Source organism: Misgurnus anguillicaudatus, chromosome 9, assembly GCF_027580225.2.
Source record: "Misgurnus anguillicaudatus chromosome 9, ASM2758022v2, whole genome shotgun sequence".
In the NCBI taxonomy this organism is placed as follows: Eukaryota; Metazoa; Chordata; class Actinopteri; order Cypriniformes; family Cobitidae; genus Misgurnus; species Misgurnus anguillicaudatus.
In genome coordinates this window covers 36,719,469-36,745,908 of record NC_073345.2, presented here as the reverse complement: position 1 = coordinate 36,745,908, position 26,440 = coordinate 36,719,469, and the positions used below count along the sequence as shown (strand labels likewise).

General features: G+C 41.3%; 2 protein-coding genes and 1 long non-coding RNA gene across 4 annotated transcripts; 1 reads left to right on the top strand and 2 right to left on the bottom strand.

Moving 5' to 3' along the window:
* Window positions 1-904: 904 nt before the first annotated feature.
* Window positions 905-11,197, top strand: nup54 (nucleoporin 54). 2 transcript variants are annotated; one of them, XM_055180998.2, is made up of 14 exons: window positions 905-1,021; window positions 1,439-1,513; window positions 3,720-3,824; window positions 4,133-4,213; window positions 5,345-5,491; window positions 5,589-5,800; window positions 8,232-8,419; window positions 8,515-8,711; window positions 9,010-9,064; window positions 9,143-9,236; window positions 9,804-9,911; window positions 10,051-10,170; window positions 10,565-10,675; window positions 10,754-11,197. In XM_055180998.2, exons 1-14 carry the CDS (start codon window positions 985-987, stop codon window positions 10,880-10,882), a joined length of 1,659 nt encoding a protein of 552 aa, XP_055036973.2. In that variant the 5' UTR covers window positions 905-984; the 3' UTR covers window positions 10,883-11,197. The 2 variants fall into 2 exon arrangements, with proteins under 2 accessions (XP_055036973.2, XP_055036974.2); XM_055180999.2 differs by lacking the exon at window positions 3,720-3,824 and having other exon boundaries at window positions 929-1,021.
* LOC129424371 (serine/threonine-protein phosphatase with EF-hands 2) lies at window positions 10,303-25,228 on the bottom strand. The gene is made up of 15 exons (XM_055180997.2): window positions 25,103-25,228; window positions 24,750-24,804; window positions 24,480-24,655; window positions 24,287-24,401; window positions 24,028-24,074; window positions 23,773-23,939; window positions 23,649-23,685; window positions 18,952-19,101; window positions 18,581-18,865; window positions 15,962-16,147; window positions 15,698-15,840; window positions 15,477-15,583; window positions 14,709-14,872; window positions 12,301-12,385; window positions 10,303-11,628 (listed from the first exon to the last, which is right to left on the bottom strand). Exons 1-15 carry the CDS (start codon window positions 25,226-25,228, stop codon window positions 11,417-11,419), a joined length of 2,055 nt encoding a protein of 684 aa, XP_055036972.2. The 3' UTR covers window positions 10,303-11,416.
* Window positions 25,229-25,444: 216 nt separating this feature from the next.
* On the bottom strand, window positions 25,445-26,299 carry LOC129424377 (uncharacterized). The gene is made up of 3 exons (XR_008638022.2): window positions 25,901-26,299; window positions 25,674-25,732; window positions 25,445-25,462 (listed from the first exon to the last, which is right to left on the bottom strand). It is a non-coding gene; the product is annotated as an uncharacterized lncRNA (long non-coding RNA).
* Window positions 26,300-26,440: the final 141 nt, after the last annotated feature.

Sequence of the window (26,440 nt, the reverse complement as noted above, 5' to 3'; positions counted from 1 at the left end):
CGCCGTGACAGAAAAATAAGTGAACATCGTCCCAATGTGAAGTGAGCTAGGGTCCTTACCAGTGCACGAACCTGTGTACACGATATAGTGATTCACGACCTCGGGAGCTAGGAAACGAATTGGTCATCTCTGCTCTGCTCTCCTTGATGGTCTTCCTGACGGTCCGGGCAATCAAAGCACTCCGACTGGAGCAGCTCGGCTCATCTCAAAAGAGCTCTCATTAATGTCACGCCGCTCTTATCTACTTGACTATTAAGTGTCGAGTGCTCTTCTATTAAAAAATATAAACAATTAATTTTCTCTCTCAACAGATATTGTTTCGGAATTGTGAAAAGTAACTTAACCTAGCTAACACAGACGGTTTCCCTAACGTTAGTTTTTGGTTTTCAAAACGGTATTTTCCCAGGTTGTATAAAAGTTTTCTTTACGAAAATAGAACGTCATTTTTAGGTTAGTTTACCGTTTCAATGTTATGAGAACGTTAAACTAACATAAAAATAACGTTCAATTTCTGTAAAGAAAATGTTCCTGGCTAACCAAAAACAAACCTTGGAAAATAGGGTTATGGGAACCAAAAAATTGTTAGCTGGGAAACACATGGGATTGGGGGCGGTTTCCCGGACAGGGATTAGTTTAATTAGGAAATATAACTAGTTTTAACAAACATGCCTTACTAACATTACTCATGTGTATTTTAAGGCAAAACATAAGTATATATTAAACGTAAGTTAAATATACATCTGTATTATGCAAGAAACTTTAAAGTGTTTATATAAACTTGTGTGCATATGTATTAATGTATATTAAACCGTTTTTTACCTTCGTCAAATGGTGCAAAAGCATTTATTAAGCCACATTGGGATGGTATATTTTAAAGAAATTGTATTAATTTCTAAGTTACAGTTTGGCACACTGACATCCTGTAGGAACAAGTTCATTTGTTTGTGTTTCTAGCCGGACTTCATATCCGCGCGGACGGGAAACATGGCGTTCAACTTTGGCGGCCAGTCCAGCAGCGCGAGTGAGTATGATTGAATATTATTGTTAAATATTAGCCGCGATTGTAATTGGGACTCAATAAAACAATCAATTATTTTTTTTTGACACAATAAGGTCCCGTTCGTCAGTATTAAATGTCCCAGATTGTCTTCGACACGTATCGTCACAGTTATTCATCTTTATAATTTACTATCGTGGATACAAGAGTTTATGGACCGTTGTCAGAACTAACTAAGAGATTAATACAGTATAAAAATTTAAAGAATAATAATGAAGCAAGAAAAAAGGTGTTGTAATATAGGAAAGGTTTTGTCAGATTAAACGTTTTCATAGTAGTGTAAGTTAACCTTCTTTAAATGGAATATGGTGTTGTTAATAAACAGTCATTCACATTTCCCCAAAGTGTATTTGTTAATAAAGTGTGTTGTTATTGTTACAGGTCTTTCTGGGTTTGGAGCCGCCGCCACCACAACATCAGCACCCACGGGATTTGGATTTGGATCAAGTACCACAGGTGAGTGTGAATTCATTTTATAGTCAGAAACTCCTAGTCAAAAACCGAAGGTGTGTAAGTTAAACAAAATAATGTTCCTAAAAGGTGTAGGAATAATCAGTGTGAGAAATGGTGCTGGATGACGTTACATGCTAGTAATAATTAGCATATCCATGATGTCATCAAATCATATTTGCATTCAGATCTGTTTCACCTTCACTCTCTGGAGCTGTTTACACCTGGTATTAAGATGTGTTTTGGTCGATCGGATCACAAGTGGACGAGAGAGTGCACAGTATTTTGTATTAGGGCTGTCAAAAGATTAATCGCATCCAACATAAAAGTTTGTGTTTACATAGCATATGTGTGTGTACTGTGTATAAATATTATGTATATATAAATACACACACATTCATGTATATATTTAAGAAATATTTGCATTTAAATACTGTATATACATTTCTATAATTTATATTATATATAAATATAATTTATATTATATATAAATATAATTTTTTTTTCTTAAATATATACATGATTGGGTGTGTTTTTATATATAAATAATAATTATACACACTACACACACATATGTTATGTAAACACAAACTTTTATTTTGGATGCGATTAATCGCGATTAATCTTTTGACAGCCCTATTTTGTATGTGTATATGTAAGAGCTTATTCTCATATTTAAGAGCAATTGTTGAAATAACTTCTGTCAGTTGATATGAAATAGAAATGAATATAGGTAACGTGGTGATGGTGTTGTGAAGCACATTAACTACTTGACTTCATACCAGATGAAAGGTATTTTATCACCTGCAGTAGTTTTACTGTGATCTTCTCTTGAGGCCATTAAACATGAATTAGTTTCTCTGCATTCAAATGTGTTCGCGATTAGGGATGTGCACGAATGGTCGAATATTCGATCAGCAATAATAATTTAAATAGAATAAATGTTATTGGAATGTTTGTTTTGTATATAAACTTGGCTTGTTGTGGATATTTCCTTATTGTAAGCCTTCTGTGAAATTATGACAAAATGAAAAATTCATAAAAAATGTCTTAAAGGTTTATTGCGTGACTTTTAGGAGGATCTCTTGACAGAATTGCAATATACATAACATTGCATAACGATATTATTAATGGTGTATAAAGATCTTACATAATGAACTATATTGTTTTTATTACGTCAGAATGTGCCGTTTTTATCCAAATACACCACAGGTCTCCTTACATGGAAGTTGTCGTCATGTTTCTTCACTAGCCCTAAACTGACAAACTGTTCTACAGAGCGCATTTTATTCCTACGTTGTCTCAGATGACAACATGTTTGTCCTGTGGTGGCTACCATATGTGTTTCATCATTTAAGGGGTTTCAATTCGCAGTCTAACCGCTAGATGCCGCCAAACATTTACACCCACCACCTTTAATTACTGTCATTTTAAAAAACAAATATTTAAATATTATATTACTGAAAAATGCCAATCCCTATCAGCTGAATGTTCAGGGTTAGGGAAGGGAAGATGGCTATTATATGACAGACTGAGGTAATCTGATGTATGTCTCTTCTTGTTTTAATGTCCGTAACACTCTCATAATCTCTAAAGACACACTGACCAAACCAGTGCCAAAAAATTTGCACAGTTCGTGAGGTCAACTCACATTGCCCGCATGCTGGCTGCGTCCAAAGTTTCCCTGAAACACTTAACGGATGGCGACCAGGTAGCACATCTGTTCTGCTCCTGCGTGAGATGAGATAAGTTTCCATACCAGCAGATGGCAGTAGTTGCTGTTCATTACTCAAAACGGGAAACCATAAGAGCTAGTGAGTGCTGTAATACGTAGAGTGAAAACACAGCAGCGCTCGCTTACAATTTCTCACATATCTCACTGACCACAGACAGAATTGTGATATATCTGTAATGTCTTATAAGCCATATTTTTTTAATATTCACATATGGAATGATCCGACTCCCAGACGGGTGCCAGAGAAAAAGGGGATGGTGACTTACTTTAGTGGACGATGTGAAACACACAGAAAAATTAAGTCAGACGATGCTGTGAAACCTGCCTAGCCGACCGCTGGCATGGTGTGTGTACTTTGCTTTACAGACACGCTGTTGGTTTCAATGTCTGTTACGTTCCTGTTGATCTTTTCAAAGTCTTTGCTCATGTGCTCATCTGTCTTTCTCTTTTTCTCTTGTCGTGGCCACCGTGCTTCAGGATTTGTGGCTCCGGGTGCGAGCAGCAGTGCCCCCACAGCCGTTAGTTTTGGGGGGTTTGGTTTGGCTCCTGTGTTCAGTTTTGGCAGTAGTCTCAGTGGATCAGGTAGATTGTCCAAGAGGTCAGAGGTCATTATGGGTCTGATCATTCATGATTGGTTAACATCTGGTGCTCATTCATTTTTGTCTGTCTGTCTGATGTCTGTGTCTTTATTCAGTAGGTCTAGTTTGATGTTGAAGTCGGTTGCATGAAGTGTCATGCTGTCAAAGCCCCTCTGTACCCATAATCTGTCTTTATTATTTCATCAGCACATTACACATGTTTATTCATTGATGACATCATTTTCCTTAAATGTGCTGACTCTGTGTCTGTGTCTCTCTCTCTCTCTCATGTCTTTGTGCTGTGTTCTGCAGGTGCATTTGGAGGTTTTGGATCAACGGCGGCTCCTGCCAGTAGTGGGACCACCTTCAGTTTCAATACTCCATCAAATACAGGTACGGATCCGCCGGACACTTCCATGCACCTGCTGCAGTAACCCATCTTATGAAAAGTTAAGCCCACCTAGCCAAACTAACCGAACACATTACTAGTTAACTTGTTAGCCTGAACCCCATGCTTTTTAAAAACATACCCAAGTAATGTCATAGCCACCGAATAAAAAAAAAATAAACACATTCAATTGAGTAAATTTCATGTATACACAAGTAGGGATGCACCAAATTTTCGCCAACCGAAATTATTCAGCCGAAAAATAACAAAAAAACGAATTTTCGGTGTTTGGCCAAACAAGTGAAAAGTCACAATACATTTCACCGAACAATGAGGTCTTTGATGACGTGATCAAATAGTAACCAGCACGGAGTGAGAGAAGCGCAAATGTGGTTAGGGTTGGTGAAAGCATTTTAAAGTGTCCGAGAAAGACACGAAAACATACATCATATAACAATGAAGAGCGTCAGCAGTATGTAATAAAAACTTCCCAGTCCTACAATGACAAACACGCTATTAAACCAGAAATAAAACCTTTATTAACAATAAGCTTTTTGTTTGATTACTTTGTTGAGTGCTTTTTCCTTTGTCATCTCCTGTCAATCTTGCCGCCATCTCTCTCCCTGTGCTCGTGCTTGACTGTGCACGCAGACGTGCATCCGCTGCTCAACATACAGTACAGTGATATATAAGCGTTGTTATAAGTTGCTAAAGGCAGACTGTTAGGGTTAGAAAAGTGACCAAGTCTAAAAGTTCCTATAATCATTGCTGGAATGATAAAAAATATCATTGTTAAATAATGTGAAATAAAAATTACATTCTGAGAAATTGCCAAAATAATTAGGAAAATGAAAAAAAATGTATTTGGCTGAGTTTTTAAGTTTTTTTTTTTTGTGCTTCCCTAAAGACAAGCATCAGCTGTATCTGGCAACACTGATTGTTCCTTTAGTTTTAGATACAAAGCATTTAAGTTGTTGTATAATAGTGGGAAATGCAACATAAACATGAAATTTGTCGGAATTTTACTTAATGTTTTTCTGTGGTCACAGCCGGAAGGATCCTCAAATGACTTGAGGTTGAAGGTCTCTGTGCTCACCTCACGTTTATTACTATCACATGAGTCTGTTGTATTGTAGGTGGAGGTCTCTTTGGAAACACTCAGAATAAGGGCTTCGGCTTTACTTCTGGTTTGGGTTCAAACACGGCTACAGGAACGGGCTTCGGCACCACTGGACTGGGCTTTGGAGGGTTCGGGGGAATCCAGCCTGCCCAGACGCAACAGGGTGAGAAACAGCGAGCCGTGCGATCGGACTGTGCGTGGGTTTGTGGGACGTGTCTTTATCACAGTTAACTTGTGTGTGTGTGTGTGTGTGTTTGTAGGTGGTCTGTTTAACCAGCAGGGCTCTCAGTCCAGTCATCTGATCAACACCGCCAGCGCGCTCTCTGCCCCATCTGTGCTCAGTGATGAGCGTGACTCAGTTTTGGCCAAATGGAACCAACTGCAGGCGTTCTGGGGAACAGGAAGAGGTTACTTCAACAGCAGCACTCCTCCAGTGGAGTTCAGCCAGGAAAACCCATTTTGCCGCTTCAAGGTGATGATGAGGATGAGGATGATGGGAGTCTTGTCATACAGAGTTAGAGTAATTATGTACGATCCATCTGCTGTAAACCCTAATTATGGGTAGTAATGTGCCATGAGTGTCTGATCTTAAGTGATAACTCATGAAATGACACGACACAATTAATTCCATAAAATTGTCCCTTAACATGATGCTAAAGAGACACCACCATACATTAAGCATTTTCTATTTTACACTGCACACAGACAACTATTGGGTTTAATGGTTCAAATTGAATGAATAATTGAATGCAAATGAAATATTTTATTGACCATTTAAATGTTTGTGCTTTTTGAGCTCGTCATAATGCATTCTGGTTAGGGATAAACATAATTAACTGCTTAACCGTTAGTAAGAATTTCAATTAATTAATACTACAATTTTAACAGATAATTTAATTCATTTAAATAAGCATCTACAGTGTAAGTATCCATGGTACTCTTGTTCAGATAAGTGCGTTATGTTGTCTGCTCCCGCCAGGGGTTCGTAGTAAACCCGAGGTGAATAGAGAGCGCTGGAGAAGAAGATTAGAGTCAGACATGTGGTTAAAATCAAGAAAAATCTGGTGATTATAGTATTAAAGGGATATATCTAAAGATATATAAATACATGGATTAAACACCAGAAGATGTTTACAGCACCATTGAGTTGATGCACTGCTTGCTTTAAACCAGTGGTGGGAAATCCTGGTCCTGGACAGCCACAAAAACGTATTTAAAGTCTTCTAGGTTACTTGAAAGTGTGTAACCTGGAAGCAGTTGTGTTTGTGTTTGATTAGAGTCTGAGCTCAACAGGACAGTGACTCTCAAGGACCAGGATTTCCCGGCCCTGCTTTAAACTGTACAAAAGTTTAAATAGTAGTAACTGCATGGAAACAGGACTGTAAAATAAATGCTGCATATTACATAGTTATTACACAGGACCTACCACCTAAGTTTTAACATAGTATACATACACTACTGATGCTTACAAAGCGATGTAGTCAAACGTATTTTTAATAAAATACATTTTAGAACAAAAGCAATAGGCTATAAATGTAAGGAAAAGAAAATGACAGCATGAAAATGATTAAAAGGACATGTTAGTTTACAGTAGCCTATATTCTAAATAAAAAAAATATTATGTACATTTAATCACCATGGCCGCCCCTGCCGCCACAGCTTGAAAAATCTTAGAGGAAAAACTGGAGTCCTCATGTACTATTGTGTTTATTAAAGCAATAAGCTTCAAGAAGCAGTGCGTTACCAGTGCATTTTATAACAGCTAAGGGGCGTTGTTAGGTACGACGCGAAGCGGAGACACAATGAAAATATGATTAAAGACTGTGGTGTTTATTTTTATAAATCAACATTCATCTAAAATATACATATTCCCTATTTAAAGACTGTTACATGAGAAGTTATACCAGTAAGTATGGAGCCACAAAATAAAACTTTTTTGGTACCATAGGAATGAATGGGGCTAGGCTAAATGCTAACACATTCACAACGCGCTGTACAGTGCACTCATTGAAAAAAGATAGGTATGTATTAATTCGTCTAGGTTGAGGTAATAACATAGTTTAATGTGGCAAAAGGGTAGGCCATTCCTTTTGCCTTACAGAAAAATTATCTTCTTTAAATAAACATAAAATATCAAATGAAAGAACAGACCATCCGCTTTACAACAACAACAACAACAAAAAACGTTTCATCCTACCTTCATTTGTTCTCTTATCAGTTATCTCACCTCTCAAATTTTATGCTAAAAGCGGAGATAATTCAATTTTTGTGAAGAACTTTTGTAAGAGATCAGATTCAGAGCCATCAAAAATCACACGTTACGCTAAATCCACCACAACGCTGTTGTGTCGAGTGAATGCGTCAGTGTTGTGTAAGATTGTCATCTAGTGGATAATAGCGGAAATATCAAATTAAGACAAAATTAACCCAGAGAACATTTTCTCTTTATTGACGAAATGACTCAACAATATTTATTGACATTTATCTGGATATCGCCATAATTGAGCAAATGTAGAAAAATTAAAATATCATTAAAGACTGTGGTGTTTATTTTCATAAATCAGTACGCAGCAACAGTGGCGCAGTGATGCGGTCTGAACTGTTTCAACCAATCAGAATGAAGAACCAGAAAGAGCCGTTTTATAAGTTAATATTTACAAATATTGGTTAAAAAACAAAACCTTATTATATGAAAATAACAGTGGTTGGTATTTTAATGGTTCATGAACACCTGTTCATTCTAATTAAATGCAATAATTTAATCAGTTTACTGTTAATTATTGATTAACAAGCATCAGCGTCATGGAAAATATTTAGAAATGAGCATTCTTAATTCTGTACCTGGCCCCTTATATTGTTTCACCATAAAACACATTACCCGTCTGTCTGTTTTTGCGCCACAGGCCGTGGGCTACAGCTGTGTTCCTGAAATGAAGGATGAGGACGGGTTAGTAGCTCTGACTCTCTGTAAGAAAGAAATGGACGTCCGCTCTCAGCAGCAGCAGCTGGTCGAGTCTTTACATAAACTTCTGGGAGGAAATCAAACCCTCAGCGTGAATGTGGAGGGGGTGCGAGCGTTACCTGATGACCAGTGAGAATCAACTCTTTATGCTTTATTCACTTCTCAGGGCAGGTGAAGCTAATGTTGTGTATTTCACCACTGTGTGTTTGTGTGTGTGTGCACAGGACAGAGGTGATCATTTATCTGGTTGAACGGTCTCCTAACGGCATGTCAAAGCGAGTTCCAGCTTCGACTCTCTTTAATTACATGGAACAGATGAATGTAAAACTTCAGCTGCAACAGCTCGGTGTCACGATGACCGTCAGCAGAACCGCACTGACCCCAGCGCAGCTCAAACAGCTGCTGCAGAACCCACCCGCAGGTACTGCGCTCAAAAACACACACACGCGAGTTTATATTTGCACACAGTTCACACACTGAGCAATGGAGCTTATAACCCAAGAGTTGCTCCAATCTCACGTCCGGCAGTTTGCTCCTCGGGCGTTGCGGTGATGGATGCCAACTGCTCCCTGTGTGTGTGTGTGTGTGTGTGTTTATGACTTGCAGTGCTGTGTTTGCTACTCACTGATTGGGTTAAATGCAGGAGTCACATTCCTGATTGGGTTATCATACATTGCTCATTACATCACTTTTGCTGAAGTTAGGGTTTTTGTGTGCAGGCGTGGACCCCATCATCTGGGAACAGGCTAAAGTGGACAATCCCGACCCGGAGAAGTGCGTCTTCATTTATGTGTCATTGGTCGTGTCCCTATGGCTCATGTGATGATTTAACTTTGTAATGTTTCTCTACAGGTTGATTCCAGTGCCCATGGTCGGCTTTAAAGAGCTCTTACGAAGATTAAAGTTTCAAGACCAGATGACCAAACAACACCAGACCAGAGTCGATGTGAGACGCACACATACACACGCTCGTTTTATTTGTTACAAGCTGTTTTAAAATGAATACAATTCTCGTTTATACCGGCATTTCAGAAAAGACCTCCGTTCACAGTTTACACTTACTTATTCATTTAGCTGACGCTTTTATTCATAGCGACTTACAATTGCTATACATGTCAGAGGTCGCACGCCTCTGGAGCAACTAGCGGTTAAGTGTCTTGCTCAGGGACACAATGGTGTGTCACAGTGGATTCGAACCCGGGTCTCTCACACCAAAGGCGTGTCTGTTATCCACTGCGACTTTTACTTTTAAAGCAACGTGCTTTCATGTTAAAGCTGGCTGTCATGTTCTCAAACGTTTGTCGTAGTACCTCTGCGCTTGTTTAGGGTGTTTATTTTAGGCTCGTCTACACTGCAGCTTTACTTTTCAAACTAAAACAGCGTCTGCAGCGTTTAGAAAAGTTATCATTTACGAGGATCGAAATCTCCAGTGGTAGTGTGAATGGCAGGCGTAACTGTAGTGAGTTTTTATGATTACTAGCTCGTTCTCAACAGTTTCTCGGTTTTGTCTCAGATCATCTCTAATGACATCAGTGAGCTGCAGGTGAACCAGGCCACAACTGCAGCCAAAATCACCCAATACAAACGCAAGCTGATGGATCTGTCACACAGAGTCCTGCAGGTACATCAAATCACAATGAAGGCTTTGTTAATTGAACTTCATGTCTGTACTAGACTTCTACAGTCGCTCTGTTCTGGATAAACGAACGAAAGCACGATGTGCTGATGGTAACTCTGTGCTGTGTGTGTGTGTGTTTCAGGTGTTAATCAAACAGGAAGTTCAGAGGAAAAGTGGTTATGCCATTCAACTGGATGAAGAACATTTGAGAGTTCAGTTGGAAACCATCCAGTCAGAGCTCAACGCACCCACACAGTTTAAGGTTTGAACATCCTGAAAACTTTCCATAGGAATAAACTGGCAAAAAAAAATTTAATTGCAGGTTGGCCTTTAACAAGAAACCAAAATGTAGTTGAAAAAACAGCTAGATTAACTGATGCCGGTTTTTCATAAAATTAGGTTAAAGTTTTATTTAGCATGAAATGTCTTTTTCATTGTTCGATTAGTTCACATGCATGTCTGACAGCAAACCTGTTACCGAGAGACGCTATAACATTTGTACTTTATTTCAGCCTGGTTTACAGAGACAGATGAGAATTTATTCAAACCGCGTTAAAATGTGACTGCTAGAGCGCTGCTTTGTGCACATACTAATCAAATATATTCGTTAAATGCAGATAAAGAGGTCTAAACTCTAAAACTGGTTTGTGTGTCAGGGGCGGCTGAATGAACTGATGTCTCAGATTCGAATGCAGAATCATTTTGGATCCGTTCGTTCGGAGGAGCGGTATCGTGTGGACGCAGACCTGCTACGAGAAATCAAACAGGCAAGAAGCTGAAACTGTGTTTCTATGTGTATCTGTGTGCGTGTTGTATTTGTCTAATGTCTGTTAGTTGTCTTTCAGCACCTGAAGCAGCAGCAGGAGGGTCTGAGTCACCTGATCAACGTCATCAAAGATGATTTGGATGACATTAAGATGATTGAAGACCAACTGCATGATGGGATTCACACGCGCAGCAGCAAACTCAGCTGACCGACACACACGCACCCACCTACCCTAAGTCCTGTCTGAGTATTACATACAGTCGTGTGTGTGTGTGTGTGTGTGTGCATGCGTATATGTGCGCGTGTGTGTTTGTAGGGGGCGCTGTAAGTTCTCACTGTTCACTTCATTAAAATATCACATACTGAAGAGTTGCAGTTGTTTGAGTTTGACAAATTCATTTTCACTTTTGAGAATCAGAAAAGACAAACATTGTTTATCTGCTGCTGTTTATTTTTACTTTGTCATGTGAATGTTGTCGAGTGCCAATGGGCAGCTGAAATATTAAATCGTGTCTTAATTAAATTTTAAAGTGGTTTTGTATGTTTTTGTGGTGGATTGAATTAAAACCCTTTTGTCAGAGCAAAATCATTTCCAATCCAGTTTAATGTCAAACTAAACCTGATGTTTTGACAAGAGTAGAAATGACTGAAGCAAACTTTCTCACACGTCGTGGGAGCGTAGCTGTGTGAGTGACGTATAAACGGATAAAGTCCGATGTCACTCGTCCTATTTTACCTGTGGTTATTCAGGTGAATTTGATATCTGTTTACACTCGGTTCTAGATTGTTCCACCAGTCGAAAAGCCTCCATGAACTCATTGATGTCAATACTCCCATCCTTGTTAAAGTCGATGCTCTCGGCCAATTCTGAGATGGCTTTATCAGATATGTTGGTCTGTAAGTGAGAGCTCAACAGCTTCCATGTCTGATGAAACTCCTCGAATGAGATCAGACCTAAACATATGAAACATTTTGTGTTGGCTTTTTTGTTGTTTATGTCAACTGATGCTTTTTACTGTTTATCAGGATTATCATACAACACACATTTAATCGGCAGTCTTTAACTTTATCAGGGCCTTAAGAAACTGACTGGGTTGCAGTTTAACTGTACATCAGTTGTGGTTATTTTGATGCTTCAGCAGGATTTTGTGTTAAAGAGCACATTATGCAGTCTCTTGTGTCTGTGAAGTTTTAGCTCAAAATACAGATCATTTATTATAGCATCTCCAAAATGCCCCTATTTGAGTGGGAGTAAAAAACACTGTTTTCATGTCTGTACCTTTAAATGCAAATGAGCCACAGCTCATTACCAACAAACAGTGAAGGTGGCACTTTCAGTTAAAATAGATCCAATAGATAGATACAGTCTGAGACAATAATATCTTTAGCCACATTAGCGCAACTTGGTGCTAACAAAGCCATTTTCAAATGCTTTTGGGTAAAGTTAACCAGTCAGTCATTGGCTGTGGGCGGAGCTTAATCAGTGTGATGTCACAATAACAAGAGATTAAAAGCAGGATGTCTAATAAGACTGCTTTGGTTAGGGTTTTTTTTATTACTCTAGTTTGAGAGAAAACAATAATTGTCAGATCTTAGATGATGGTGATCAGTCATTGATCAGATTACCTGAATGATCCGTGTCAATTATTCTGAAGATTGTCTCTAGGTTTGAATGATGTTTGTACAGGGTCTCCAGCAGACTTATGTTGATCTGTAAGACAATATGAACTTGTTCATCAGAGGGTTTTATTTAAAAAAAAATCAGTTTTTAGTTTTTGGCATTGGTTGCTTCTGTAGTTTAATGCATATATCAAGTACTGCTACAAAATAACTTTAACTTGAGTAAAATTATTTATATCCATTACTTAAAAGCATCTGACAAACAGCAGTAAAAAAAACATATATAAACCTTAGTGCAATATATCAATAAACACTAGTGACATTCATTTATATGCATTATATTGAAAACATGTTTTCTGGTTCTTGTTAAAGTGAAGTTATTACTGCACGCTCCCCAGAGACAGTGTGGGACAGAGTAAAGCTTTTATGGTTACAGCTGTTGATTTGCCAGCTGATCATTTGGAAACAGTTCAGTAAGCCTACAGCCATTACGTGTGGTTTTTTTTTTTTTTGTTATATATTTTTGTTTTGGATTTGAGAATATTTTAAAGAGTTTCGTTTGATAGCTTGGGGGATCAAAACAATTATGTTTGTAAAATAATTGTATGTTTCTTCCTATAGTCTGTTCTCAGTATGGTCAGTATTGATTGCAAAGAAAACACCTCATCTGTGACTAATAGCAATTCAAAACTGCAAGAGAAATTAGGATAAGTGACTATATAAATCAAATTAGAGGAGAGTTGTGATCACTGCAATATTGATTTAGTTCACCCTTGACCGGGTTGTTAGTTGAAACTTTAGTTTAGTGGTGCCTGGAAGTCTAAATTCCTGAAGCTTCCTAAATTTCACTAGAAGTGTTTATAAGAGTTTATTCAGCATATTTATGGATCCCATGAAGGTTGATCAATGTTTTCATTTTATTTTTGTCTGTAAGAGGAATTTCAATAACTTCTGTCCCTCATAAGGATGTTTAGTCTCATATATTTATTTTGATCTATTTTAGTTTTAGAAAAATTGTTCTTTTTATTTCAATTAAAGTTGTCTCAGTAGGAACTGCAGATTAGATTAGAAGTGTGTCAATAACATGAACACGGCTTTATTTTACAGTGTCTCTGTATGTGTGTGTGCCAGGCTGTAATGACAGTAAATTATGCATAACTACATGCAACTAAACCAAACCCATGTGGTTTATTATCAGGACTCTAAGTTAAAGGCGGAGTGCACAATGTTTGAAAGCCAATGTTGATATTTGAAATCACCTAAACAAACACGCCCCTACCCCAATAGAATCTGGACCTTCTTTTAAAAGACCCACCCCACACATATGCAATAGGGGTAGGAATCGCTTGGACCCTCGTGAATCGAGCCAGAATCGATTCTTGACTACTAATTTGCATATCTGTGACGTCATTACGTCACATTTGCTCTCAAAGCCAGGTTAATGTTTGTGCTTTTGCTACTCTGAACTGTCTCTGAACATTTAAGAATCGATTCTTGACATTTGTGAATCGATTCAGAATCGACCCACGTCCGAATCGCGATTCATCTAAGAATCTATTTTTTGTCCCACCCCTAATACGCAACCCGGCAAGGATGTCGGTTAGTTGACACGCTTTTTACTGCTGATTGGCTATAAGCGTGTTTTGGTAGTCGGCCCGTCTCCTTTTCCAAATTGTTTTCAAACATTGTGCACTCCGCCTTTAAATACACTGTAACAGTAACACCTTATAATATAGACCCCTTCAAGGTTTGTAAACATTGAATGACTATCGGGTGCGCGTGCAGCATGGTTTCAAACTGTTCATACCATCCAGGCTTTATAATTTAATCTAACAGGGCTGAAAAATGATGACTTACCTCAAATGAAGTGAGCACTACAAACACAAGCCTCTTTGATCTTTGCATTGTTCCAGTCTGCACGTTAATTGCTTGCAGATGCAGATTTTTTAGTTTTTGAGATTCTGCATGAATCGCGAAAACTTAACGGAAGACCTGGTGCGATTTTCAAAGCCCACGACGTAAGTGCATTTTTAACGATACCGAATAATACGCAACTCAATCTGCTGTAATGGCTTTTCTGACCCCGACATGCGCAGTGGGAACTGCCTGTGACGTGAACCGTGAAGGGGTCTATAAACTGAACCTGATTGAATCCTAAATGATTTTAGATTTAATCTGCATATTTGTAACTATAACAAATCTAATCATTTAAACACTTGATGTGATTATTTACATTACAAGTACATTTCTGAGGTGTTCAGAAGATTTTATTCAAAGCAAGCTCGTTCTAGGTTAATTTTGTCTGCGTATGAGTTGAGTTGGGTTATGTTTCTATGTCGTATGATACGATTCTAATCTGAAATCATTTCGACGGCTGGACATCTCTTCTGTGGGTGGGTGTGTGTTTGCATTACTTTAGTGTTTGGCTGGATTATGGACAGCTGGTTGAACCAGTCATTATAATTCAGCATCCCATCCTGTGTGCTGGGTACCAGCTGAGATCTCAGAACCCTCCACGGGAGCCCCAGACGCAGAACCTTCTCCACGGCAAGAGCCCAATTCCTCAGAGATATAAGACCTTCGAAAAACAGACAGCTAGGACCTCAACAGGGAATGAACATTAAACTTGTTTTTAAAAATAAGCTTCAGATCTGCCCCGCGAGCGTGAGGTCTTGCTTTCCCAGTGCATGCGCACATCTTTCTCTCATCCTCTTCTCTGTACAGGGAGCTAAGCAGAACTTCAGTAGAAGGGGTTAACACGTAGTTTTAATGTTTAGTCACTATTTCATACTTGTTTCGTTGTCTTACAACAGAAACAGAGAATATAGAAATGCTAAAACATTTATTAGACATTCAGACGTATTAAAGTTGTTAGCTGTGTAGCGGATGTTACTATGCAACAAACACAGCTTAATGCAAAGCTACTTTCATGGTAGGCCCTACCCAAAATCCAGGATTTGCCCCATGCTAACCCCAACCTTACCTAGCTAACCAACCAAATTGGCTAGCCAAGTCCAAGGTGGGTCTGGCTATGTGTGCAAATACTAGCTGCCAATTTTGGTATTTTAGTGAATGTTTTTATCATTTGTTCACCTGTTGCCTTTAAAGGACCCAGACACATTTTTTTTTTTTGATACTGAAGCCAATGAATTGAACTAAATTATATGTGTGTGTGTGCAGACCTGCATCTTGTGGGTCGTGTTCCTTAAACTCCCGCATCAATTCAGATTTGTGTGTAAACAGCTGCATCCTCAGAGCCTGTAAAGCAGAGCGTTCTGTACATCTCACACTACACAAACACACACAAACACACACATTATTATAAGAAACATTCATCTTTTGTGTGTGTGTGTGTGTGTGTGTGTGTGTGTGTGTGTGTGTGTGTGTGTGTGTGTGTGTTCACCTCTGTCTGAGTGTCAGCTCTCGTGTCGTCTGGCTGGCTTGAAACTGTTTAAAGTGAGGGATGTGGTCAGAACCCAAATGTATGTAAGCGCCTCTGTTGCTTCCCACATCATAATAATTTGAGGCTGAAAATATTGTCAGGACCTGCAAACACACAATAGGAATGATTGACATTGATATTCCCACAGATTCCAGTTCAGTTGCACCTATGATTAATCTTTTTAATTAGGATTAATTACTTTCATGTTAACAGATTATTTCTCACCCTGTTGTTGTGGCAGAACTCGTAACCTTCCTGTTTGCACTCGTGCGATCTGATCAGCAGCTGTAGTTTGTGTTTGTCCAGTATTTTCTGAGTGACGTCAGGTCCCCAGTAACAGCCGCCCCCTCGAACCTCATTGAGGACGCAGCCGTTCTGGGCCATCGGGTCGCTCCACAGGATGTCTACTATCTATTGTGATAAAACCAAGGCATGTATGTGTAAATATGACAGTTTTTTCCAATTGCTAACACACAATTTTGCAAACTAGTCTGGTTTTATCAAAAAACTGAACACAATTTACAAAACCACACACCCAAATAGCAAAATACCACATATATCCTGCAAAATGAAGCACTCTAACCTAAACTACATATAACATTATCAAAATCAAACTTTGACACAAATTGGAACACACTTCATTCATGTTACCAGATTTTTGTCTAACCAACTACACACAGTTGGGCATAATGAAAAGTGCACTTTTCTTTAGTATGCTTTGCCATAATACTAAAATATGTATTAGATTGTTCACATGCACAGAAATATTTGCAGATACACACACATGCTGTTGAATTTTTTACTTTTTCACCAAACAAGTCATAACGCCTCGTCCACATCACAGGCAATATATTCCCTTGCCAGACATCGAGGGAAGAAGCGCCTTGAGCACCTTATCCATCCCTAAATTGCACCAACATCAATCTCATCACATGCATCTTCCATAGCCTGCAAAAGAGGCATGCGCACAAAGGACTGGTGGTCATATACCTTCCATATAACTCTTCTATGGGGTTCAAAAATGGCAAGTATGGTGGGAGGTATTGCACGATAAATGTTTGGTAGTCAGCAAACTAGTTTTGGACTGGAGCTACATGATGAAAGCTCACGTTGTGCCATACTACAACATACCGGTTTCTTTGGTCTGCGTCATTCATACACTCTGATGGTATGACAATGTTGTGGAGTCTTTCTAGAAATGTGAGAATATGGGCTGTGTTGTATCAAGGTTGGCATGACGGTGGAGGACACCATCCACATTGGAGATGGCAGCACACATTGTGATGTTCCCACCACGTTAGCCAGGAACATCTATAATGGCTCTGTGGCCAATTACGTTCTTGTGGTCTTTTCTAGTGCTTACATCCTGATTGAAGTGTTAACAATTAACCATTCAGGTGTTTGGGCAGATGGTACAGGCCATTTAGCACGTGTAGTGTCATTTTGAATGGTAGTGTTTTGAAAAGGCAAACATGTGACTTTATGTCAGATTGTTGTGTCTTGTGCAGAGAACCGTGTTCAGTGCATTTAAAAAGCACCATTGTGAATTGTAAAATGTGTGTAAAGCAGGAAATGTGTTTAGACTTTTGGAGACTTGAGAAGAGGTGTTGCTCTCTGTGTGTCAGTTTAAATAGTTGTGCTGTTCATGTCATTTTAGTGTGTTAACAATTGGAAAAAACTGTAATATTGTCTAACCTGCTTCGTTCGCTGCTGAATGGTTAAACATTTCTTCTTAAACCTGGCCCACAAATTAATGTTTGACTTTTTGCATTTTGTTTTGTATATAAAAGTTGTGAATGTATTAAGTGCCGGTCACACTAGACTTTTCGTTCCACTGACTTCCATTCATACACACGTGAAGTCAGTGTCAGACCGGAAACGCAAGCTCGTACAATGATATTTTACAGGTCGCTGCTTAGCAAAGTTCAAGTCTGGTGAACTTTGACCTGTGAATTCGTATCATGTGGAGCGTTGTGACCAGTACAAAACCAGCATGTCACTGCTTTACCTTTCTCTTCACTTAAAAGCACAAATGGACATAATGAAGAGCTGCTATCCATCCACTATTCGCAGCAACCATTAGGGCTCTACAGGAGAGTTGGCGTCCAGGACGAGGATTTCCCACCCCTGTATAGGATGCTCATAGTCATTTGTAAGATATTTAAATGTTCACAGTAATGTCAGCAGAATATCCTGCTGAACACTGCTGAAATGTATTTCCTAACTTGCAATGTGTATGGTATAAGTGATCGCAAGAGATTAAATGGAATTCACATTTACACAAATGTGACAAATAAAATACATTGTGATATTGAAAAAAATCACCCCGTACAGTAAAAATAAAAAATAACCAAATTAGAACCCTTGGTTCTGTCACAACAGATATCCTCCCTCGCAATGCAGCAAAGAATCACATGTAACCTCTTATCCGGTCATCTAATCCTTCATCAAGATTCACTTCACATCAATTTATCAAATTCATGTCATGACTTTCTAGTTCATGGATTTTTTTAAGGTGTGTAAGACTATTCAACAGAAAACAAGTATCATGTATTTTGATGAAAATCACGTAAGCAATTGAAAATGACGAAACGGCAGACAGCTTTACACAATCATCTGCATGAATGTACCAAAGCTTTTGCAATGTGCCCAAAACACTGAAAATGTGCTTTTATGTTGTGCACAACTGACACGATGATGTGGAGGTTGAACAAGATATTTTAAAAAATGTTATTTGTGATCTGAGAAATGTTTCAAAGTGAAGGAGAAAAACTGTAATATGTCTTGTTTTAGATAGTTTGTCTGACTGTTGAGGTAAAGTGCACGTGGTTTCAATTTTTTTACCTGTTTCCATTCATCTGTCTCCAGAGCTTTAGCAGAATGCGGTTCTGATGAGGGACCGAGACCTAACAAACAGCGTCTCTCGCTCGGTTCATACTCTATGGGCCAGCCCGCTTGTCCAAATGCAGAATGCACAGAATGGCGCGGATGATCCTGTCTGGGTCGTACTGGTAAGCCGTGAGACAGAGACTGAACTCTTCTCCGTCCGTCACTGATGTCATCGTTTTTCCTTGCTTCCCTTAGCCTCACAGACGCTCTGCCCTGCATCGGCCTGAGCGCTGAAACAAACTAAGACTAACCAGAATGAATGTCACTGACATAGACAGACAGAAAAAACAAACTGACTGACTGACAGACAAATAGACAAACTGTACCTGATGTCTATACAGTTTGGCAATCAAGTTCAGATCTGTCCTGTCTGAAATTCCTCCATGTAGAATCAAAACTTTCTGATCAATCACTGTTGCCAGCGGTAACGAGCTGAAGATCTTCTGCAGAAGTTTAAGAATCTGTTTTCCATGAACCTGTGTTGAGAATATTACTGACAGTTCATTCTTTGTGGATCATTAAGATTTTGTGTTGTTATTACTGTAAATGATCTTGAGTGCTAAATGAAATCATGTCACAGCCCTCCTTTTCAGTTTTCATTGACTTCCCTTAATGTCCCGCATCAAGTTCAAAGCTCTACCTCACGCTCTTCATCTATCTCACCCTCTTCATTCACCGTCTCTAACTCACGCCCTTCATCCACTGCCTTTACCTCACCCTCTTCATCCATCGCCTCTTCCTCACGCCCTTCATCCACCGTCTCTACCTCACACCCTTAATCCACCGCCTCTACCTCATGCTCTTCATCTACCGCATCTACCTGATGCCATTCATCCACCGCCTTTACCTGACGCTCTTCATCCACTGTCTCTACCTCATGCCCTTCATCCACCGCCTTTACCTCACCCTCTTCATCCACTGTCTCTACCTCATGCCTTTCATCCACCGCCTCTACCTCAAGCTCTTCATCTACCGCCTCTACCTCAAGCCCTTCATCCACCGCCTTTACCTGACGCTCTACATCCACAGTCTCTACCTCATGCCTTTCATCCATCTCCTCTACCTCACGCTCTTCATCCACCGTCTCTACCTCACGCCCTTCATCCACCGCCTTTACCTGACGCTCTTCATCCACCGTCTCTACCTCATGCCTTTCATCCATCGCCTCATCCTCACGCTCTTCATCCACCGTCTCTACCTCATGGCTTTCATCCATCGCCTCTTCCTCGCGCTCTTCATCCACCATCTCTACCTCATGCCTTTCATCCATCGCCTCTTCCTCACGCTCTTCATCCACCGTCTCTACCTCATGCCTTTCATCCATCGCCTCTTCCTCACGCTCTTCATCCACCGTCTCTACCTCATGCCTTTCATCCATCACCTCTACCTTACGCTCTTCATCCACTGCCTCTACCTGACGCTCTTCATCCACCGTCTCTACCTCATGCCTTTCATCCATCACCTCTACCTTACGCTCTTCATCCACTGCCTCTACCTGACGCTCTTCATCCACCGCCTCTCCCTGACGCTCTTCATCCACCGTCTCTACCTCACATTCTTCATCCACTGCCTCTTGCTCACGCCCTTCATCCACCGTCTCTACCTCATGCCTTTCATCCATCACCTCTACCTTACGCTCTTCATCCACCGCCTCTACCTGATGCTCTTCATCCACCGTCTCTACCTCACGTTCTTCATCCACTGCCTCTTCCTCATGCCCTTCATCCACGGTCTCTACCTCATGCCTTTCATCCATCACCTCTACCTTACGCTCTTCATCCACCGCCTCTACCTGACGCTCTTCATCCACCGTCTCTACCTCACGTTCTTCATCCACTGCCTCTTCCTCACGCCCTTCATCCACCGTCTCTACCTCACGCTCTTCATCCACCGTCTCTACCTCACACCCTTAATCCACCGCCTCTACCTCACGCCCTTCATCCACCGCCTTTACCTGACGCTCTTCATCCACCGTCTCTACCTTACGCTCTTCATCCACCGCCTCTACCTGACGCTCTTCATCCACCGTCTCTACCTCACGTTCTTCATCCACTGCCTCTTTCTCACGCCCTTCATCCACCGTCTCTACCTCATGCCTTTCATCCATCACCTCTACCTGACGCTCTTCATCCACCGTCTCTACCTCACGCCCTTCATCCACCGCCTTTACCTGACGCTCTTCATCCACCGTCTCTACCTCATGCCTTTCATCCATCGCCTCATCCTCACGCTCTTCATCCACCGTCTCTACCTCATGGCTTTCATCCATCGCCTCTTCCTCGCGCTCTTCATCCACCATCTCTACCTCATGCCTTTCATCCATCACCTCTACCTTACGCTCTTCATCCACTGCCTCTACCTGATGCTCTTCATCCACCGTCTCTACCTCACGTTCTTCATCCACTGCCTCTTCCTCATGCCCTTCATCCACCGTCTCTACCTCATGCCTTTCATCCATCGCCTCATCCTCACGCTCTTCATCCACCGTCTCTACCTCATGGCTTTCATCCATCGCCTCTTTCTCACGCCCTTCATCCACCGTCTCTACCTCATGCCTTTCATCCATCACCTCTACCTTACGCTCTTCATCCACTGCCTCTACCTGATGCTCTTCATCCACCGTCTCTACCTCACGTTCTTCATCCACTGCCTCTTCCTCATGCCCTTCATCCACCGTCTCTACCTCATGCCTTTCATCCATCACCTCTACCTTACGCTCTTCATCCACTGCCTCTACCTGACGCTCTTCATCCACCGTCTCTACCTCACGTTCTTCATCCACTGCCTCTTCCTCACGCCCTTCATCCACCGTCTCTACCTCACGCTCTTCATCCACCGTCTCTACCTCACACCCTTAATCCACCGCCTCTACCTCACGCCCTTCATCCACCGCCTTTACCTGACGCTCTTCATCCACCGTCTCTACCTTACGCTCTTCATCCACCGCCTCTACCTGACGCTCTTCATCCACCGTCTCTACCTCACGTTCTTCATCCACTGCCTCTTTCTCACGCCCTTCATCCACCGTCTCTACCTCATGCCTTTCATCCATCACCTCTACCTGACGCTCTTCATCCACCGTCTCTACCTCACGCCCTTCATCCACCGCCTTTACCTGACGCTCTTCATCCACCGTCTCTACCTCATGCCTTTCATCCATCGCCTCATCCTCACGCTCTTCATCCACCGTCTCTACCTCATGGCTTTCATCCATCGCCTCTTCCTCACGCTCTTCATCCACCGTCTCTACCTCATGCCTTTCATCCATCGCCTCTTCCTCACGCTCTTCATCCACCGTCTCTACCTCACGCCCTTCATCCACCGCCTTTACCTGACGCTCTTCATCCACCGTCTCTACCTCATGCCTTTCATCCATCGCCTCATCCTCACGCTCTTCATCCACCGTCTCTACCTCATGGCTTTCATCCATCGCCTCTTCCTCGCGCTCTTCATCCACCATCTCTACCTCATGCCTTTCATCCATCGCCTCTTCCTCACGCTCTTCATCCACCGTCTCTACCTCATGCCTTTCATCCATCGCCTCGTCTTCACGCTCTTCATCCACCGTCTCTACCTCATGCCTTTCATCCATCACCTCTACCTTACACTCTTCATCCACTGCCTCTACCTGACGCTCTTCATCCACCGTCTCTACCTCATGCCTTTCATCCATCACCTCTACCTTACGCTCTTCATCCACTGCCTCTACCTTACGCTCTTCATCCACCGCCTCTACCTGACGCTCTTCATCCACCGTCTCTACCTCACGTTCTTCATCCACTGCCTCTTTCTCACGCCCTTCATCCACCGTCTCTACCTCATGCCTTTCATCCATCACCTCTACCTTACGCTCTTCATCCACTGCCTCTACCTGATGCTCTTCATCCACCGTCTCTACCTCACGTTCTTCATCCACTGCCTCTTCCTCATGCCCTTCATCCACCGTCTCTACCTCATGCCTTTCATCCATCACCTCTACCTTACGCTCTTCATCCACTGCCTCTACCTGTCTCTCTTGATCGACCGTCTCTACCTCACGTTCTTCATTCACTGCCTCTTTCTCACGCCCTTCATCCACCGTCTCTACCTCATGCCTTTCATCCATCACCTCTACCTTACGCTCTTCATCCACCGCCTCTTCCTCACGCCCTTCATCCACCGTCTCTACCTCACGTTCTTCATCCACTGCCTCTTCCTCACGCCCTTCATCCATCGTCTCTACCTCATGCCTTTCATCTACCGCCTCTACCTCATGCCCTTCATCCACTGCCTCTACCTGAGGCTCTTCATCCACCGTCTCTACCTCACGTTCTTCATCCACTGCCTCTTTCTCACGCCCTTCATCCACCGTCTCTACCTCATGCCTTTCATCCAGCGACTCTACCTTACGCTCTTCATCCACCGCCTCTACCTTACGCTCTTCATCCACCGTCTCTACCTCACGTTCTTCATCCACTGCCTCTTCCTCACGCCCTTCATCCACCGTCTCTACCTCATGCCTTTCATCCATCACCTCTACCTTACGCTCTTCATCCACCGCCTCTTCCTCACGCCCTTCATCCACCGTCTCTACCTCACGTTCTTCATCCACTGCCTCTTCCTCACGCTCTTCAACCACCACCTCTACCTCACGCTCTTCAACCACCACCTCTACCTCACGCTCTTCATCCACCGCCTCTACCTCACACCCTTCATCCACCGTCTCTACTTCACGCCCTTCATCCATCGCCTCTTCCTCACGCCCTTCATCCACCATCTCTACCTCAAGCTCTTCATCCACCGCCTCTACTTGACGCTCTTCATCCACCGTCTCTACCTCACACCCTTAATCCATCGCCTCTTCCTCACGCCCTTCATCCACCGCCTCTACTTGACGCTCTTCATCCATCGCCTCTACCTCACCCTCTTCATCCATCGCCCCTACCTCACACCCTTCATCCATCGCCTCTTCCTCACGCCCTTCATCCATTGCCTCTACCTCACACTCTTCAACTACTTCATCCTCTTCATCCTCTTAACTTACCCGATATTTCAAAAGAACTTCTTTAGTGAAGCCATATCTGCACAGAACACAAGTTTCTATATTACAAACACAAATAATGCTTGATCACAAAGCTTTATTGTAAATGTGTCTTTGTTCATTTTACCTCAAGTTAACTATATGATCTTCATGATTTCCTCTGTTTAGATGCACATCATGTGGATACAGCAACAGGAAGGCAAACAGTACCAGGAGAATCTCAATGGATTCTTTTCCTCGGTCAACAAAGTCACCATTAAACACATACGGTGTCTCTGCTGAAGGAAAACCGTTCTAGTCAAGAAAAGAAAAGAGATGTTTGATTTTGGACAATTCGTAAAGAGACAGCACATAGAATTGTGGGTGAAAGAAATTTACACACTTTGTAAAAAATCAACAGCAAATCTTCAAGATGTCCGTGCAGATCTCCTATGGAAGAAAACAGAGCACCATGTTATAATACAGTTGTGTGTAAATGTGTATGTGCCTATTTATGGAGATGTCCCCGTAAATCACATACACCAACATGTGTGTATGCGCGCGTGCGTGCGTGCGTGCGTGCGTGCGTGGGTGTGTGTGTGTGTGTGTGTGTGTGTGTGTGGGTGTGTGTGTGTTTGTCACATGTGCATGTGTGTTCTCACCACAGATGGTGATTTCTTTATATTCGCAGGTGGACACGTGACTGATGTTGGGCAATAAACGGAGAAGCATCCATGTTTTCCCCAGGAGCTGTAGCACATAGCGCGAATGAAGTTTCTAAACACAGATCTACAGTTAAACAAGCCAGTTTTGTCCGTGAAATAAACAGTTACAGGATGTTACAACTGTAGTTACTTGTTTGTTTTTGAAGGCGTCCACAAGCTCTGTGACGTTTAAGATGGTCAGTGGGAATGTGAGATGAGGTCCAGGGTAAACATCTGGAACCTCAATGTTCTTATAACAGAAATATCTCTCCCACTCCACATCCTGAAACACATCACTCTCATGAAATATATGAGAGATGAGGTTTCCTGTTAGTGAGAGAGAGACCTGGAGTTGTGGTTATCGTATGAATAAGATCAGAGCTGATTTTAAAATAGATCTTGTGAGTTTTTAGTTTCTTACTTTGGCTGCTGTCAGGTCTGAAATGATCCATCAGAAAACCAAAGAAGTTATAAAGCTGTAAAGACCAACAGCACAAACTGCTTATAGTGTAAATGAGTAAAAACATCTGATTTACACACAGTGAGTTTGGTTGCCTAGATTCCTGAAGAAACATCTCTCCATTAAACCAATTCAGGTTTTTTAAAACCTGGCAGGTTAAGCTTGTGAGTCTGATTAATGACAGTAGTAAAATAAACAAGCCAGGTGTCTATGTAGCACAAACGTTACAGGAATGAGTTATGGGCTGAGGGTCAATGCTTAGGGTTGAAAGTGTGTTGAAAACATCACATGAGCACCAGTGCTGTTATTTTTACCTTGATATGATCTTGCTCTCCAGAATATTCGATAGACTGAAAGATATGCCAGGTACAGCGGCGTCTCATCTCCAGCCGAGCCACGTACTGACGATACCAGCGCTGGATAAGAAGCGCCGCACGCATCGCTGCAGAGAAACAGACCGGCTGAGGATCCAGGTAACTATGATGTTGTTTCACAGATAGTCTATATACTGTAGTGTGATCTCACCTGTGGCCGCTGCATGTAACGGTTCAGACACACAGAGAGAGAAAGAAAATACAACGTTTGACATTCATTCATATTCACCACTGAGATGTTGAGATGATCAACTTATCAAAATAAACAACTGACTGAATTACCTGGAACTGAGACACTTGCTACAGTCAGATGATGAAGAACAAAAAATAAAAATTTAGAGAGAGAGAGAGAGAGAGAGAAATGAATGACAGCTTCTTTTGTGTCTTATAAAGATGAGCTTTTATTTGCTTGTAAATCTTTGCTGCTGTAGCTCAACTGATTCAGCATTGTGTTATAGGTTTGATCACACAGACTGAAGAAATGTATGAATGTAAAGATAGTTTTACACACCTCGTTCACATTGAAGCAGCTTTTGTTGATTTGATTTAGTGACTCTGCATCCCATTTTACTGTATGAACACACATGACTTGACACATGAAAACTTTAACACAACATTTTGAAATAGATGCATATGAATCATTTTAAACACAGTGCATTTTACACATATGCATTTATCCATGTTAAATCATCTATTAAATCCAATAGTCAGTATTCTGTTAAAGATAGCAAAACTCACAGTTTGTCAAAATCTCGGCATGACGAGCAGAGAATCTCAAACAATGAAGAATATCCGGTGTATAAAGTGTCTGAGCCGAGACTGAAGATATGAAGCTGTGATTATAGTCTTTCTTCATCACATGACCACTTAATCAAACAACAAGCAAAGGATGGATTAGGATTAGCTTCAACCCAGAATAAACGGCTGGATTCAGACATGATCACAGTTCATTATGTTTATTATAAACTCTCTTGGTGTTTTATCTCTATCAATAAAACAGAAGGAATTTAATGGCCGGCAGATCGAGTCGGTCCAGATTCAGAAAGCTTAGAGAGGTCTGACCGGTCCTAAAACAACAGCAGATTTATGTGAACAGTTGCTGTGGTTTTGTTCTGGTTGTCATTTATTTTTGGAATATCAGCTTGTCATGTTATTTTATGATCACTTCCTTTATGTTATTTCTTTGTTTTTGTCAGAACTGATTCTGCTCGGTGTAGTTAGGGTGATAATCGTTTCAGATCAGGCTTTTTATGAAGAATATTGTTCATAAGATTGATT